This window comes from Pezoporus occidentalis, unplaced genomic scaffold, assembly GCF_034315485.1.
Source record: "Pezoporus occidentalis ecotype Australia unplaced genomic scaffold, CSIRO_AGI_Poc_V1 ctg34, whole genome shotgun sequence".
NCBI classification, from domain to species: Eukaryota; Metazoa; Chordata; class Aves; order Psittaciformes; family Psittacidae; genus Pezoporus; species Pezoporus occidentalis.
In genome coordinates, this window is record NW_026915376.1 from 3,643,604 (window position 1) to 3,662,502 (window position 18,899).

The 18,899-nt window shown below is 36.2% G+C and overlaps 1 protein-coding gene across 8 annotated transcripts in view; it reads left to right on the forward strand.

Moving 5' to 3' along the window:
• The window catches only part of LTBP1 (latent transforming growth factor beta binding protein 1), a 196,397-nt gene that overhangs the window by 120,678 nt on the left and 56,820 nt on the right, over positions 1–18,899 (forward strand). For 3 of the 8 annotated variants that reach the window (XM_062629565.1, XM_062629570.1, XM_062629568.1), the window contains exons 10-18: positions 4,274–4,396; positions 5,907–6,074; positions 9,018–9,251; positions 11,066–11,088; positions 12,080–12,182; positions 12,777–12,875; positions 14,255–14,380; positions 15,556–15,681; positions 16,357–16,479. In XM_062629565.1, coding sequence (XP_062485549.1) covers positions 4,274–4,396; positions 5,907–6,074; positions 9,018–9,251; positions 11,066–11,088; positions 12,080–12,182; positions 12,777–12,875; positions 14,255–14,380; positions 15,556–15,681; positions 16,357–16,479 — 1,125 coding nt within the window. The remainder of the gene's footprint in view (positions 1–4,273; positions 4,397–5,906; positions 6,075–9,017; positions 9,252–11,065; positions 11,089–12,079; positions 12,183–12,776; positions 12,876–14,254; positions 14,381–15,555; positions 15,682–16,356; positions 16,480–18,899) is intronic. The other 5 variants (XM_062629567.1, XM_062629572.1, XM_062629569.1 and 2 more) reach the window with 4 other exon arrangements.

An 18,899-nucleotide genomic window follows, 5' to 3' on the forward strand; every position in this document is an offset into this window, starting at 1 on the left:
AAATAAGTACTATTCTTACATGTATGTATGCTTCTTTTGAAAATTTGCAGTTTTCTGGTTTGTTTTTTGGGGATGTTTTTTTATTGTTCTTTTTTTAATTTTTTTTTTTTTTGTTATTTATTTAGGAATTCTAGGCAAAGTACTCATTGATATTTACATCCATATAAAGTGGTACTTAAATGCAGCAGTGACCATGTTAACTAGCAATAACACAGTACATGTGAATGGGGTATTATATTTTTAAATAGCAGATGTACAAGAGCAGTTCATCTGGGAAGAGATTTAATACAGTGGCAATAATGACAGCATCTGTGAATTTTTCCTGCAGAATAGTTGAATCATTTGGAAAGAAAGATGACTGGACTGAAGAATTATAGGAAGATCCCTTTACCTGTAAATTAGCCACTTAACTAAATAATGCCATGAAATCTTCACTATTAGTAGGCAAAACTCTAAAACAGGATTCTCCCAGTAGCACCAGATATATCCAAAACATTCCTATGCAGGTATTTCCCAGCAGTAACATAAAATTCGTATCTGTAAAAACATGCATAATTTCTATTTAGATACTTCAATTTACTTTAAAATTCACAGTTACAATTTATCTGTAGAAAGACTTAAATATAATCTATGTTGAAAAAAATTATAAAATATATAGTAGCACAGTTTTGCTACTATATATTCAGGGTCATTCAGCTGTCTGAAGTCTGTAACCTGTAACAAGAAATTAAGTGCAAAGCCAGATTCCACTTCTGTAGAATAGGTTTGGGGTTTTTATTTTCATTTTACTGTAAATATATATAGAGTTATTCATTTCATTTCAGTAGCTAAGTTGAAGCTGAAAAACTGCTTGGGACACCATTTTTATTATCTGTAACATACCTAGTTCTACAAACTTAAACGGTATGGCTTGTTTGAGAAGTCTGGGTAACACTAGTGTTACAAATAAAGTGATTCAAATTCAAGTTAGAAAGCAGGTTTCATGGGTTTGTTTTTTAACTCTTACCCACCTGTGTCTTTGCAAGATTTTAATTTTTTACATGCCTATAATTTCAGTATTCAAATATTAAAATTTATCCATATATAGTTTTCTTAACATTCCTTAAAATGAAGCTTTGATGCAAACAATGTGTAAATGAAGAATGCATCATTAATCATTTTAAACATTGGAAGTATAAATGCACTTATGTTAAGCTATATAATATAGAAAGGTATAGTTATCCTCCTAGATAGGAAGGAAGAGTGCCAAATTCTTCATACTGTTGACATATAAGCAATGTAACGGTGAACAAACAGGAGACTTGGCCTTTCCTTGAAAGTAAGACCTATAAACTCAAACTAATGTTATTTAAAATAAGTTGTCTTTTTCAGTGATTTAAAATTTAAATACTGTCTTCACTAGACAAAGTATCTCTGCTAATTCTACATGGATCTATATTCCAGAGAAAGTGACAAGAATAAATGGTATGTTATACATGTCCTCTGGGAGATTATATTTTTTTCTGGTAGTATAGGTTAATTTTCCTGTTTAAAACAAAGAATGTATACTTAGAATTTGTAAAGTGAGAAAGTTGTTTTAAAAATGTCTGGTTATTTCAATGTAGAAAGCCAGCAATTATTTTCACTATATGCACTGATGTCAACACCAACAAGTAACTAATACTAAACAATAAAAAGCAAAAGTCAGATAAGAATATAAAGCACAGAACCTTGTTAAAAAAACATATCCTAATATTCAAATTTTCATATCGTTCTTCTATCTCTTAATTTCTCCTTTGTTTTTCCTCTTCTTTCTCTTCCAGAATTTGTATGTGCTTTTTGCACATATGCGTGTATGTAATTTGTGTGTTTGTTGTGAATATTCAGTTTGAAGTGAACACAGATACTGAGATTTTCATTGTATTCAGTGTAAAGCATGCTGTCTCTTCTGCTGTCTTGTTTCTGACAAAAGAGTCAGTACTTCATCAAAGCAAGCAGAATTCTTGGTTCTTCATGGTTAACATCTGAGGACTGATCTGACAACTCAAATTTCCAACAGGTAGAAAATTCAATAGTGGATTGTTGAGTGTTCCAGTATTTCCTTTGTATTAGTTTCTAGGTATTTGGTAGTCTTTTCTTCCACTGTGTTCCTTGTTGTGCCCAGTGTTTGAAAACAGAGCTAGCAGTATGTCCTTTCCTCCTGACAGCTTTACAAGAACATCAACATGATTCTATTCAAGGATGTTTCAATAATGTCGTTAGTTTGCTAGCTGTTAAGATTTAAGTTCATTCCTCATAATAGTCACAAAAGGTAATGGCATCGAAACAGAGTTCTTTTGGGGATCAGTTAGCCCTGTGTAGATGCCTTCAATCATATTTTGAGATTTCAGTGCAAAAGAAAGAACCTAGTCAGACTAAGCAACTGATGAAACTAAATATTTTGTGAGTGCATCAGAAGAAGTCTAAGTTACTAAATATTCTGTGTTAGCACAATCCTTAAATAAGGTACTCCTGTACTTATATGGGACATCTTCCTGCTCAAAGGTTAGATGGGTCAAAAGGTAGACTGCTGTAGGAGACAGTTTCAGCAGGGTTTTGTGGTTTTTTTTTTCATGTACCATTCTCCTTTTTAGATAGTCCACTCCCTGTGAGGTCAGAAAGTCACGCAGTCTGGGAATTTCACTTGGAAATTCCTTTGAGGCAGAGTTGAGCCTTTGTAATTCATGTGGTTTCCATCACATTTCATACAAAGTTCTAGGATATAAATTATCACTCTGTCACGTGTGGCTAAGTGCATAGATGTGAAGTTGATCCAGGTGGTGTCAAGATACTAGATTAGGTATAGCATTGAAAGGGCTGAGGCATAAGCTCAACACCCAATATCTGGAAAAAATCACAACTGCTGGAGTCTGCTGTACTGTGAGCTTAAGTTGTGCACTCCTGTGTGGAGGGACAGGTAGTGATAGTTGTGGAGAAAAATGAATAACATGGTCAGAAAATGAAAGATTCTTTCTGTAGGTTTCCAAAAGCAAACTCCATCACATCTGTTACATTTTACATATTCAACTTCTTACCCTTGTTGATTGATAGTGTTGAATCAGGCAGCAACATACAATGAGGTCAAATAAAATGGTGAAGGTTTTAAAGGTTTTTTAAAAACTAAGAGAAAGGTAATAAATATTATATATTTTAGATAAAATGATCACTGATAAAATGATTTAGATAAAATGATCTCCAAGGAGCTAGCTGGAGCATCTGACTTCCACTTGTAGCTTGTTCACTTAGCAAGGTAGGCACTTTTTCCTAGCTTAGGATTAGGGAGGGAAAGTCTTACATAGGAATAATGCCCATAAATGCTGAAGTATGTTTATTTCAATGTGCAGACTCTCTTTTTCTGAAGAGGAGACGTGGCAATTTATGACAGGCAATTACGGTTTGGGGGTACATTATTTTTTAAAAAATTATTTTATTTTTTTTATTATCAATACAAGCTACTCTGTTACTGAACCCTTAATTAAAGTCATAGTTTGGTTGACTGAGTTACTGATAGTATCCAGATGATTGTCAGAGAGGTCCTATTCTGAGAGTAAGTGAATTATAGGTACAACCCCAAGCACGATAAAGGCCTGAGGCCCAGCGCTTGGAGCATGGGAGAATAAATCAGTGAGACCCTGAAAGGGACTCTGATGCAGGTAGCCTGGGAACAGTAAAATTTATCAAAGCAGCTGTTAATTATTACAAAGTTGAGTTTCCACGGGTGCAATTCTCTTCACCCCATGTGTGTTTTGTGCTTCCTGAAATGTATTCTTAGTATTTAGATGATAAGCTCTTTAGGCTAGAGATGGTAGTTTTGCGTTTTGCTTCTTCCAGCACAATGAACCTTCAGGCACTACCTAATACAAATACTAAAAAACCAACCCTGAATTAAGTGTACTGTTTAAACTGCATAAAATATACTACATCACCTGAAACTTTGTTGAATGTTCTTGTGAGTTGTGTTTGACTATGTAAGCAATCATCTTGTTAGGGAAAGAGGGGTTGATAAGCCTGTCAAAGTGTATTTGGTTTTTAATTCAGACTACTTGAGAATGATGTATTAATGTAATTGTTGTTCTGTTATGCTCTCAGCAGTGTTTTAAAAGGTTATAAATCAAATGTTGTCAGTATGGGAAAAAGTCTTGATTGGAGTGCTGATTTGTAACAGGTCAGCACACAGTAAAAAAAAAATAACTTGTAAAGAAAGGAGAATATTAATGCATGTTTCACTATCTGATTATTTTCAATTTTCCCACAGATATCAATGAGTGTCAGTTACAGGGAGTTTGCCCTAATGGTGAGTGCTTGAATACCATGGGCAGCTACAGATGTACCTGCAAAATGGGATTTGTGCCAGATCCTACCCTCTCCAGGTGCATACGTAAGTAATAGTCCTAATCAAAGTACTTAAATAGATATTTAGTTGCACTTTAGATGAGGATTTATTTGATTGAGCCCAGCTCTTCTAAGCTATCCCTATCTTTCTTGCCATTCCTGCTTTGTCTTAATCAGCATATTCACTTTATTGAGTCAGACTTTGTACTCGTGCCTCTTTTCTGTCTCTTTGTCCTGGAAGCCTTGGTCTCTGCCAGTGGCTGTCCAGGATCCTTGCCGTTTTCTCCTGGTTTTCTTGTGACAAAACCTTCAAGGCCACATCCAGCCTCGTGATACACCCAGTCATTCTCACCAGCTTGGATTTTCTTTCCCATGAGTTTTTTTTTCCCACTTTGCTAGTTCCCTGGCCAAAATCATCTTTGTGTCCTGCCCTCTCCTCTTCCACCTCTGCAGCTTTGACCTGGGTAGTTGCCATTACTAAACATTCAGCACAGGATGATCTTTGGCACATTTTCTTTCTGATTAAGAAGGATTAAAAAATAAGAAATAATTTGGAGGAAGAAAAAGTTGTGAACAGCATGAATGCAGATAATTTCCTCTGTTAATCAGCTTTTACTTGGTGTGAGATCAACCGCCTCAACAAGAAGAAGGCATAAAAACCAACTAATTTTCTCGCTTTTATGGGTTTTGGGATTTTTTGAAAATATTTACAAGTGAAAAAGACCTCATTTTCTAAGCTTCTCCTCTGTTTTATATAAAATACAGTCTAGAGCTGTAGGTGAATTTTTTTCAGCATGATTATCTTTTGCTATGAATTAATGACACTCAATTACTAAGAATGTTTTCCAGTATTTTGAAGAATTTTTTAGGACTTACCAGTTCAGCACCAAAAAAAGAGTTGGTTTTCATTTTTGATTTTGCGTGTCATGTTGAAAATCAGGCAGTCTTCATATTTTTTGAGTTAAGTGAACATATTACCCAGAACTGTTAACTGTATGTTAAAGTGGATGCATAAATTAGAAAGCTCGATGGGTCTTAGCTTCCCGTTATCTCATACTAGTCATAGCTTATGGTCTTTGGGTCTTCCACATTAAAACTAAGCATTAACAAAATGTACATATATAATTGTCTTTTTTATAATGCGTCATGTATTAATCCTTTTGCAGTCTCATTTATATAACCTACTTAAAGCTGAATGCTCCAGTGGCTACGTAGCTTGACACAGTTGTATATTGCCAGTGACTGACCTGAGTCTTTAGCAGTTGGACTTGTGTACAAGTGAGAGCACTGATTCTGACCCTTTATAACTGCTGGTTTTGAAAATGTTTTGGGTTTTTGTTTTGGGAGCTGGGCTTTTTTATTCTTTAAAATACTTATCCTTGGTCTAGAATGTTGTTTTATTCAAAGTAAGAATCATGGCTTGAGATAGGTGTTTGAAATAAAACTTCTGTAGATTGTAATATTAATCCATTTAACTGACGTTGGAAATCTAGTGGTGTTTCTCTGTTTTACTTTTCATCTGAACTGTGCATTCTTCTCTTTCACTTTCTTTGCAGCTGATAATCCTGTGGTTGCTGAGGAGAAAGGACCCTGCTACCGGTTTGTTAGTGCAGGAAAACAATGCATGCATCCTCTTTCTGTTCAGCTCAGCAAGCAGCTGTGCTGTTGCAGTGTTGGCAAAGCCTGGGGCCCAAACTGTGAGAAATGTCCACTTCCAGGAACAGGTAAGAACTGACAATTAAAAATACAAACTCTTGCCCCCAGTCAATGTTTGTTATGCTTGCTTAAAAAAAACCCGAAATGAAACCCCAGGAATTGATTTGAAACAAGAACTGTCCACCAGTATATTATGAAACTTCTTTACATGATAGTAGGATCACCCCATGTATAGTAGTTTTGTTCAGAGGGATTTGTGATTAAAACAAAAGAATTATCTTTGATATGTTGTGATAGAATTCCGGATTAATGACGCTTGCAAATATGTCCTTGAGCTTCGATTCTCCATCACATGAAGATAAGATTATTGTACATTATATTCTGACTACAGATAAAGGCAAATTAACCCAGAATCTAATTAATATTCTTCAGTTGTTAAAGACACCAGTAAAAGGATGACAGCTTTTGAGAATTAGGTGACAGAAAGACACGTGTTGTAGTTTACATTACAGTTAGTGGGGTATGTATGGGAGTATCACTGCTTTCTAACTTTGTTTCGTATCTTTACCATCCACTCTGAGGAAAGTGCGAAGTATGATTTCTTTACAAGAAACTGCCTTTCACTTAACCAGTTGCTTACTTGATACATAAATCTCATTTGTATTATTTAATGCTTACTTGGTGTCTTGCTGGTTTTTAATACATAAGGACTTGGAAAATACCCTCGTTTGGTCACACCACTAGTTTAGGCTGGTCATAGGTTATGATACCACGTATTATACATACTGATTGCTGCTTTCGAATGCCTTCTATTCCCTGGTTTTGCTTAAAATTTAAAAGACCACTGTTGGAGTCTTTTGTCAAAATCAGTTTGTCCAAATGTATGGTCAAACTCTCCTTTTTTTAAAGCATCATTGATTTATGTAATATACATGATGTCCAACCTGTTCAGTATTTTAGCATAGGTATTTGTAATGGTAATCCACAGCTTTTTTCTGAAGTCACAGCAGGTGTCACTGCTATGGTATAGGACTTGCATTGCTATGGAGTATTTTAGAAAGATTCAGATGTTCAAAACCAGCTAGCTGCTTTGGGAAATCACAGCTAGCATCAGAGACATGATGAGAGCAGCAGGTTCCTTACATCTTTAAGTTGGGCTTACAGAAGTGGAAGTGGCAAACATTTTTTAGCATTTCAATTGGTTTTTAAAGCCATTGTTTCCTGCATGACTAAAGTCCAGTTCACTTTCAAATAAATAACATTTCTATGGCCTTTTACCGCAGTAAAAATGTATTCTTTGCAGATGACTCACAATTTAAGTGCAGATGTTTTACATTTAAGAGAATATTGCATGAGACTTTATGCCCAGTTGTGTGTATGCTGAAGAAGAAAATAGGTCTTTTTGTTGACTGCTCTCTAGTCATAAAAACTGCATAATTGAATATTATGTGGAATTGGTTATTTTAGTGGTTTTAGTTAATGAAAAGATGTAAGAGAAAATCTGAGAAGAAAATTCTGATGACCTGTGTAGGAAACGCTTTTCCCATTTCGTGACATCTTTCATGATTAAAAACATGTTCCTTTCCATAACAGGTTAAATTCATAGTCTTTCAGAGTATTCTATGAAAATTGTGTGAAAGTGGAATACTCCAGAATGGGGTAAAGTATTTACTGCAGCATCCCATGTTAATTTTGGAGCTATTGAATTAAAAAGTCATGATCTCACTCCAATAGCTTTTAAAATATTTGTACAAAGTAGACTGTCTCCAAAAGCGAGACTGAGAGAAGCCAGGTTTGTATACTCAGGTGTCAACAGCACTTATCAGAGAACATGACCTGAAGCAGGATTTCCTACATTCTGAGTATGTATGCAAAGGGACAGGCATCAATTTTTCTCCTGCTTTGACCAGAATTCCCATCTTCAATTGGGTGTTTTTGTGGCAAGTTTTAACACTAGCGCTTCCCAGCAAAAAGCGTTCCAACATTCTGAATTCACTCAATTTAATCAGTTTGACCCTTCATCTTTTCTATTACTAGGACACTATCAGAACACAGTATGAAATCAACACATACTGCACTTTATAATTCAGTTAGTTCATCTGTGGCACACCTGTAGCTAGGATTTTGTGGTTTCATTTTAGATGCTAATTTATTTGAAAGCCTTCCTGTTCAAAGCAGAATTTGTGAATTTACCAATGCCCCGTTGGGCACGTCTCTTCAAGAAGCTGTAAGATATCACATTAGGCAGATGGGTACATCTCTTTGATTCTAGTCTTCCATTAGGACTGCAAAACATGATGCTCATGTAGAGCAGCTGCAGAGATCAGAGTAGGTGTTGCTTCCTGACTTTCAATAACTTTTTCTGTAGCAGCTTTATAAATGAGATTATTTCCCCTCTCTTACAGTGGTAATTTGGTATTTTATGGTTCCCAGTTTGTTTTTTATCCAGCCCACTGAAGTCAGTGGAAAGACTTACTCAATTCAGAGGAATTTGGATCAGGGCTGGTATGAGGCCTCTGATGTATCAAATGGGATCCTGTGAATGAATGTTGTTATTGGTTAATATTCTTCTGCTCCTCTAATACAGGGGTGGTGAACTTTTCTCCTTTGGTTTCTGCAAAAAGAGAATGAGAGAATTAGTGATATTCATTACTTATGTAATGTAAATGATTATGAAAATTTGCATATTTAAACTCATACTCAAAAAGGATATACAGTTGAAGCGGGTTAATACCAAAAAATTATCTTGATATAATGATAGATTAAACATAACTGAAGAAAGACGGTAAACTGTAGTGTAAACCTCCTGGGAATAACAGCCAGAACATGCTTTTGGGAGAATGCTCCATCAGTTTAGCATGCAATGCATAGCTTGTCTTTAAGTAGTTTTTGTAAAAATGTATATACAATATGAGATTAAATTTATTAGTGGTAGTCATTATATTTTCCACTATGTCAACATATTGCACTTTTAGACTCTTAAAAGGAATATTTTCCCATCCCAAATCTAGCTGCTTTTAAGGAAATCTGCCCTGGTGGAATGGGTTATACGGTTTCTGGCCCTCACAGAAACAAGCTATATCATCACCCTGCAGTTAGAGTACAGCCACCTGTCATTGGCAAGACCCCGATTACTCAACCTGTTGCTAAAGGTACTTCTCCTCCACCTCTCCCAGCAAAGGAAGAGCCAGTGGAGGCACTGACCTTCTCACAGAAAAGTGAGACTGAGATGGCTGTGCAAGAAGGTGAGAGTGGAAAAATTTAGTATTTCTGTATTTCTGTGCATGTGTCTTCAGTGGTCTGTTTCTTCTCTGAGTAGCTGCTGTACAGTGCAGGAGAGAGAGGTGTCACTTCCCTCACAGAGTGCTCCATGTCATGCAGCGTATTGTATTACATGTTTACTTCTGAAATTTTATGTAGAGCTGCTACCAGATGCTGAGACCACCATGGAGAGAGAGAGAGAGACTGCTTTTATCTCACTATTTCTTTTATGATTTAGTGGTATATGGGGTGGCAGAAGCTAAGGGGTTTCCATCATCTTCTGTCTGTACACTTCTATATGTTAGCACCACCTGATGTTGGCATGCATCCCTTTCCTGTGCTCTGCTCTCACCCCTGCAGCTTTGCACTCCCTTGGCATGACCATGTTGGATCAATCCCCCTCTACTGGGCCATTTAATTATTAGTTGACTCCTCTAAGATACTTTTCTCAAGCTTCATTTTCTTCAAGCAGCTGAAATTGTCCAAAACAAGTGCAGAAGCAAAGAAATACAGAAAGCAGCACTATTATACAAACTTGGCATCTTATGCAAACTGTAGACCAGAAGCAATACATTGCTGAAGAACCCTCTCATGATACTGAGTACTTAATAGGTGTATTTTCAAGGAGCAGTTACATATCTTATATCAGACCGTTATTAGAAAGATTTTCAATCAGCTGACTTCGCAAAATTCTGTGCAACACAGGTTACTTTCCAGTTGAAATTACTGCTCTAGTTTTGTTTTCAAGAAGAAAGTGGAGTTAAACTGAATCTGGAAAGAAAAATAAGCTGTTCAAATATACTTACAGACTGTGCTGGATTATAAAACCTCAGATAAACCTCTCAACTTTCCTGTGTTACAAAGTGGTGCATCGTTTGCCTAAAATATTGCTTCACCAATTAGAAAGATTGCCACATTCTGGTAAATCTTAAAACAAAGAATGTTGAGAAGAAAAAGGAATATTGTTCTTTTAAATGAATAACTTTAAAAAACATGTTTTCTCCAAGTCAGTCAAGACACATTGTTTAATTTTATATTTCATTTTTTTTTTTATGTTTGCATTTGGAATTTTTGACATTTTATTAGAAATTCTCCCAGTTCTGATAATCGGCCTCCCCAAGAGTACTGAAGAAACGAGAGCAAGAAGAGTGATTGATTTTTTTATTTGATTTTTTTTTTTTAAATCCATTCTATGGAAAATGTTGATTGTGAAAAGAAAAATATTCTTTCATTTTTTAACTGAATAATTCAGATTTTCATCAGTAAGAGGAAGTTCAGAAACGGCAAACTGCAATAGAAAATTAAAAACTTCTACGAAATTTCTACTTCTCCTTCCCAGAAAAGAGACATTTGGGGGGGACGACACAGGGATGGAACAAAAAAAGTAAAACAAAACCAAACCACTTTTGCTTGCTTGAGGAAAAGGCAGATTTCAAAATTTAAAAAGTTTAATCAATGAATGAATAACCTGCAAGTTTCTTGGATTGTTTCCAAGGAAACAACCATTGAGAAACCTGTAAGGCAGCTGAATATTATAGCTGAATATTATAAGCATATATATTATAAACTGAATCATTATAAGCATTGGTCCACAAGTAGAATCTCACTCTAGTTTCAGATTAGTTTTTACACTTGCTGCTTCTTCAACTTTACGCTAATTTGAAATGAGGGAGAGCCTGAAGCTTTTCTACAGTGGCAGCAACCACTTTCAAATGTGCTGTTTGTTTTAAATATAATGTGTAAGTGAAAGTTATGTGAAGGCTGATTAATTTTCTTTTTTTTTTCTTTCTGGTTTTAGTGGGAACTGCAGCCCCTGATCAGGTAAAGTATGATGTGATTTATCTAAGAATTAGAATGTAGACCATGTGTACAAGATGTGATACAATAACTCTGAAAAGGATTTAGGATTTATGAGGAACAAACAACTCACTGTAGACTTACAGTGCAAACCCTGAGGCAAAAAGAGCTCATTAGTATTATGTACAACAGGCAGGTAGTGAGGTACAGGAAGGGATTACTTTAACCTCTCTTTAGGGTATTGGCAGAGGGTCTATATTGTTCTATCCCGTTCTAGAGAGCCTGGATTTTAAAGAGGATATTGAAAAATACAGACAATAGGAAGGGGAGCCACAGATACTGACAGCTACAGAGAAATTAATTCGAGAGCAACAGTATGAAGCTTTGAGAGGTATTTGTGACACCTTGTATTAACACCTAAGTTAGTTTTCTAGTTTTCTTAGGGTTGCTGTGTATTTAGTGAAGAAGAGCAGGTGTGCAGCTGCGCTAAGAAGTTCCTCATTCTGGAGGTTCCAGGTTCTCTATGCTGAAGATACTGGCATTTGTTAGGAATAACTACAGCTGTACTTAATTTCATTTTGCTAAAGACTTAAAAGCATCTAACACTGTTATGAAAATAAGATTATCACTGCAGTAGGTAAGAGAGAATGTTTCACAGTGGTAAAGATTTAAGAGACTTACGTGATTGTATACTTTTGTGTATGTTGAACTGCGATTAAATACTATTTGTAAGCAATTAAAGAGCAGAAGAGGGGAAAACTATGGAGGGCAAAGCCAAAGACATGAAATAGCTGCTTCAAATGAGATCAATGTTAGATTGTATGCCATTGTGTAAATACAGTAAATACAGTATTCTGTGTTCTTTCAGGCTTAAATTGGTGGTAATTAATGATCTGCTACCAGGAGCCGCTCATGTGAGAATGTTAGCATTTCTCAAGCCAGGAGTTTGTGGATTGTTATAATAGCTGAATTGAGAGAATGTTTTCAGAATGAAACTTTTTAATCATTCTTTCAGGAATTAGCTTCCCTTGATCAAGAAAAGCAGCCTGATCTACAGCGTGGGCAGCCTCAGCTTTCTCCTGGAATTTCAACAATTAACCTGCATCCGCAGTTTCCGGGTGACTTGTTTTGACTTGTCTTTTAGTATGAGAGGGTGCTTACAGTTCTTTGAAGAACGGGAAGGCAGCAATTTTAAGATTAATAAAAAATTTATTGCAGCTTCACAAGCAATTTTTTTCATGAGCACAATACAGAAAAGAAATCATGGAAGCTGAGGTGGGAGGAATTAAGAGGTTGTTATTGAGATGGGTGACTTGTAAGGAGGCAAGGACATATTTTAGGCAAAAGTGATATCACGGATTACATACGTGGGAATTTAAATGTCAGCAGAGTTGAGGCCTTGTACCCCTTTCAAGAGGACACTTTACTTACGTGCCTCCTTGCAGATTTATGCATAACTTTTCCTGCAAAAGTTTTAGTATTGTGCTTGCTTTCTTTATCACCTCTGGGTTTTTTCCCCAAGCTGTAGAATGATGGAAAAGCCAATTATACCGTTTTTTTTCTACTCCAGATCTAAGCAGAGTAAACTAATGAAAAGTTCCATCATGTCTGGCTCATTCAGTATCGTGTGTGAATTCTTTAACAGCTTTCTTTTGAATGTTTTAAGGGGTTTTTATTTGGGATGTGATTGATTTCAATTCCATGTCACACAGTAGTGATTGAGAAAACATCTCCTCCTCTGCCTGTTGAAGTTGCTCCTGAAGTCTCTACTTCAAGTGCAAGTCAAGTAATTGCACCTACTCAAGTTACAGGTATTGTACTTCCCTTTTAAAACTAAAATAAATTAAGAAATGATTGTGAGTTCCTGACACTATAAATTGTTCCATGCCACTTCTGAATGATAATAGCAAAGATAATGTAGCTGTAAAACAGAAAGGATTACTCTTGAAAGGGATAGAAAGTACAGAGCAGCACAGCAATGAGTGTACTCTCAGCAGAGCAAGGGCCCTTATAGGTTGTACCTGCCATTTTTGTACCCTCTAATAAATTACAGAAGGAAAAAATAATAATTCCACCTCAGATTTACATGATCTGCAACCAAAATTGAACTGAAAACTTCTTGGATAGAAGTCAGGTCTTCAGACAGTTTGCACATGTGTTCCTGAAGTATACATTGTCACGTTCTTTGAGGCACGTAGACTTCATGAGAACATTGCAATGTCACTTCGGCTAGTCTCTCAGAATTAACACAGGCTTTGAAGTAATTGCAATATCCAGGTAAATACTTTAGGATGCAGTGCTATATATGGTACACATCTAGGCCTACCACAAGGTTTCCCAACTTTCATTCACAAGGAGAAATTGCACACACTTCAATTAAAGTTTAACTCTTCAAAGATGGCTTTCCTTCATGCAGGAATGGATTTTTGAGTTGTATGCATCATGCGCCAGCTCTAAGTCACCCAGTTCTTTGAAGTATGATTCTGTCTGCAATTAAATTCCACTGTAAGAGAATTTTGCAATTCTCCTGTAAGAGTAGAAAAAGTATCCTGTCCTTCTGTAAGCATTAAGCTGCCTCCTTCAGCTACTTTAAGATGTAGTTAAATTTAACCTAAGTGTTCTGAATAAATTATTCTCCTTTACAGATAACTTCCTTTTCAGGAATTACAGTTTCATGCTGCTACGTAACCTTAGCTTAAATTGCAACTAAACACAGTCATTAGCTCCTCAGTGTTCTTTTGCAGTAGCACACGTACTTTGAGACTTGCTAGAACTACTGTAGGGGTTTAGCATCCAATGCTGCCCATACTGAATCTCCTTCTCTTTCAAAATACATTCAAGCCATTAACAGACAAGTATTCTCTATAAATAACCAGAAACTCACTACGGTTATTTTCTTAACCTTTGCAAAGGTTAAATCATATAAATTTTTATTTTATGTTATTTTCATTTTACTTTATTTTTTTATGCACCTATATATAAATCTGGGATGGGATATGGAATATGTTGCTAGGAAAAGCATATGGATTTTAGATTCTTCTAGGCAGGGTATTCATTACAGAAGCTTAGGACTTACAAACTTGATTTGCAGTTGTTTTCAGGCCTGAACTTTCTACAGAATATTCTGCACATATTGAACTGTATGGGAGAGTTTAATGTTAAATTTTTGCTTGTTTGTTTGTTTGCTTAGAAATCAACGAATGTACAGTTAATCCTGATATCTGTGGAGCCGGACACTGTGTTAATTTGCCTGTGGGATACACTTGCATCTGCTATGAAGGGTACAAACTTAACGATCAGCAGACAAAGTGCTCCGGTATGAATGGACGCTTTCAAAACTCTGAAATAACCATGCTGTGAAATGCTTGAAATGTAAAGTCTGGTCAGGGGAAATATGCTACAGAGCAGTCAGGAGTTGCTTCCTCTACTGAATGTTTCCAAACTACACAGAAACTAGGTTTTTTATGTCGAATAAAACTTGCCAACTAGTCTCTGATTATAGCCTTTCAGCCACTCAGAACTGAATGTGAATTTAATTTAATTGAATGAAACCCTTTCCTATTGTGAGATGAAAGAAAAATTGATTAGACAGATCATCTCTTCTCAGCTTTATATCAAGTATCTAAAACTGTGAGACTGCTAGGAAGAAATACACTTCTGTTTGGATAAAGAATGACTGAATTGGCACCTGTTTCTCAGAATGATTTACCCAGCTACCAGCTCTGCAGCTGGACTAAAGCCAGTCATTTTGTTAGGTCGTTCCTTTCAACCTTCTGCTGAAAAGAGAAAGTATAATATAAACATCCCAGAAGCATATGAGGAGATCTGCAAAGTAAAGCCTTCATATGTTTCTAAGCTAGTAAATTCTGGAACAGAATGCTCTGGTGAACATAAGGCAGAGCCCAGACTGGCTTTACGTGAGCTGTTTCAGATTTGGAAGCAGCAGTATTGGTATCTTTCCTTCATTCAGAGTATGCTGGTTCCTCTGTAACTTGGATCAGAAAGTTTATTATGTCATGTTGCCAGATTGTGTACTATCAACTTTTCATACTACTAAAAGTTCAATAACTTCACACTGATACACACGCTATTGTGTACAACTACAGTATTAAAAAACTAATTTACACACACAGTCAAATAGCAACTGAAAATCATTCCAATTCATCCAAATTGCGTTAATGTCCCATGCTTGCAGCTTGTGCTCAGCTACACTGCTCATTCAGTGTACTGATTTGAATAGTAATCATGTCGCATTCTTTAGGCCAGTGAAATATTCTTATAGACTAAGCCAGTAAGAGTGTTTTTTTCCAACCAAAACTATTTTAATGCATCTCTTTTTTGCAGTTCTTAGGGAGAGGAAAACATACTTTTTCGAATAGTTGAAATAATTACAAGATCAGTCGTTTCAAAAGCAGGGCATAGAATGCAAAAAGAAGAATCACAACTAAACATGTTATTCTATAGTCTTGTGTGGTTTTATTTCTTTTATAGATATTAATGAGTGTACTCAGGCACCCCACCTCTGTTCCCTTGGACGCTGTGAAAATACAGAAGGAAGTTTCCTATGTATTTGCCAAGCTGGATTCATGGCCAGTGAAGATGGAACTGACTGCGTTGGTAATTACTGGTCTCTTTTTTTACAGAAAATAAAAACACAAAAATGAATCAATAAACTTTTCTCAGCTTTTTTCCTCAGTGTCACTGGTACTGGACTTATGTCTGGATGTGTTTTCAACTGTTCTCACCAGGAAAGCATTTGAGTAGCTTCTACTATTTTTTAAAATGATTACTTACTGAAAAACAAGAAATTATTCAGTATCATGCTTGTTTAGGGAAAATACCATTTAGTAGAAACACTTGTGGTAGAAAATACAAATATTCAAAATCCTTTCAGTCACTAGCAAATGTAACAGACCGTATTTCTAAATGTAACTGCAAACAGCCATAGAGATTGCAAAGCAACATTACCAGTGTGCATTAGCTGTGATCTTCCTCAGGTTAGCACTGCCTTGGGCACAATGTACGCGCAGTGATATGCATTGTGTTTGCAAGCACAGGGCTGCTCGCTGGCCGCCTTGTTACAGCCTAGTTGTTTCTAGATCTCTTTCTGCTGTTACAAGCAGTGAGGTAAAGATGGAACTGTTCAGGAAGAGCAGCTCTAGGACTGTGGTTTGCAACCAGCTTCAAAACTCCAGGTTTACTTATGTATACTTAGGGCAGAGTTTAAAGGAGATGCAAGTATTCAGTAATCTCATGGTGAAGCAAAGTTTCCTTTCTCTTTTACATCTGCAGATTTTGATGAATGCGCAAGACCTCATACTTGTGGGGAAGGCTATTGTATAAATACAGTTGGCTCATACAGATGTGAATATTGTGATAGTGGATACCAAATGAACAGGAGAGGTCAATGTGAAGGTAGGTTTGGACTTTTCACCAGTAATAATACAGTCGCAGTTGCCAAGCCAAGAAACTGCAATAGGACAAGCCGTTTGTTCATGTTGACTGCTGTTCCCTGATCTCAAGAGAAAACTTTACGTCTGTGTCTTTATTTTTGAAGAAATCTGGCCATTAGATGGAAATATTAATGCAGATTTTTTGTTTTCATGTTTGATTTAAAATTTTTCTACCTGGTATCTTTCTTTTAATCCCTTTCAATCTCCATTTGCTATTTGATTTCAGATGGAATGTCTTGGCACAGTGGCTTTATATGTATTTTTGTTCAGAGTTCCCTTTCACCAACTCACTCTGTCCTTATTTCCATGGGTTATTTGTCTAGCTTAATCTTTCTGCTGAATTTCTCTCACAGCTACTTTTTCCATTTAATTTGCCTTTAGATCATTTAACTTCCCCATGTACACCAGCTAAAAATGGCAGAATGTTCAAAATGACATTGCTTGTTTAATCTATAGAATGTCCTGGATGATGAAGTGAAGTTACCATTTATTTATTTCACAAAAACAATGCCAAATGTTAGCACTGTGTGGAACGATTAACATTGTCTGCTCTTCAAGGGAGGCTTAGCACTGCAGCTTTGAGCTGCAAAGGGAGACTTCTCAGAAGTCTGCAGTCTTAAACAAGAAACCTTTTAAAGTAATTTCTAATCTTTTCAGTTGATTCCTGGAACCACAGTGTAATTTAAGATTTAAGATGCTGCAGAGGAGTTCCCCCACTATGGACAGAACTGTCATAGGACTGCTGTTTTAACAGCTCTTGCCATGAAATCTCTTAACTTCATTGTTAGTCCTTCCCTGCATACTTTATCAAGTTTCTGTTTCAGGAAAAAAAAAAAAGAAAAGCTGTCTGTTTTCCTATCGTATAACAGGCAGCAAATGATAAGTGGGCTTTTTAAAAATTGGAAACATATACTGGCAGGTATTTCATGTTGCAGGAGATCCTAGGACATCTGACCTTAGAAATTTCATATTATTTTTCAGCATGATATTTTTGCCTTTTTTGCTGTTCTTTTTTCGTCTTCCATTTTTCAACTTGAATTGTGAACTAAAAACCACAAGCAGCCATTTCATTTTAAACATAGTTTTGTTCATTCTTTAGTCTAAGTTATCTAGGACAGAATAAAATTGCTAACATGTTAGGTTGCCTAGCAAATAAGCAACTTAAAGCTGCTGTGGATATATTTGCTGCTCTGAATATTGCTAAAAGATTCTGCTTTCTCTTCAGACCTTTTTTTTTTTAGATAAATATTTCACACAGTCCACTCTTACAATTACTTTTTCCAAATCTTCTCTGTCAGTAGGGAATCTGTGATTAAAATATGCTAGCAATCAGAATATCACAGTGTGTTAAATTTCTTATTAGCTTGTATTTTAAGTAGTGTGGTGGTAGTCCTCTGTCATTTAATTTAACATTAACATTTAAGTTAACATCTAATTTCTGAAACAAAATTGTTTGATGAAAGTTATGTGAAGTTGCTTAAGGGAAAAACCATACTAATACTAAATCCATGAAACCAAGGAAATGACACATTCGGGGAATCATTTCACCATGTCATTACACCTCCACATTACAGTCACCTACTGACAGATTCCAGATTCCACAAATAACTTCTTTCTACCGCCTCCATACTTCAAGAACAAAGGCAAGAATCCTCCAAGCTGCACTCAATACACACAGTTCTCTTACACTTCCTCATCCTGTCTTCATCCTGCCTTCAAGCTATACTGACACAAGCTCTGTTGTGGGCCTAGCCTGGGAAACAAAAAGTGTGTATACATTGTTGTTTCACAGTCTGTTGTTTATGTAGAACAGTGTTATAGGCATAGTTGAACATCATTGCATACAATTAAGTTTCCTATAAAATCTTGTGATTTCTTTAAGGTTTGCAGCATTTAGACTTTATTTTGACTGAAATTTCTGCACCAGATACTTCATTCATGTTGTGTGTTTTGAGGGCAGATACAGTCCATGTAGTCCTGAGAACAGGTTTCATCAGTGTTAGGACTGGTCTTTGGTTTCATCCAAAGTGGATTTTCTTTAATTAAATAAATAAAAAAGAAATCTCACAGCAGTTCCACTGGGAAATGCTTGCAGGCCTGCATTGTAGTGGCTGAAGGGGCTGTTGCTGTTTGTATGAGGAAGTATTCTCACCTGAACAATCGTGAGTCTATCAAAAATTGTGATTTGCCCACATCCAGTGAGTTGTTTGGAACTGGATGTCCAATTCTCTGAAGTTTGGAGTACTGCCAGTTAAATTACAAGTGTCAGAGGCTATTTTCCTTCTCTCTAGCTTGTTCCCAAAACTAGGAGTAAATTGCCTCCCTGCTATCTCTTCTGGGGTGGTAGTCCTTAATTGCAGAAGGCACAACTGGTCGGCTTGA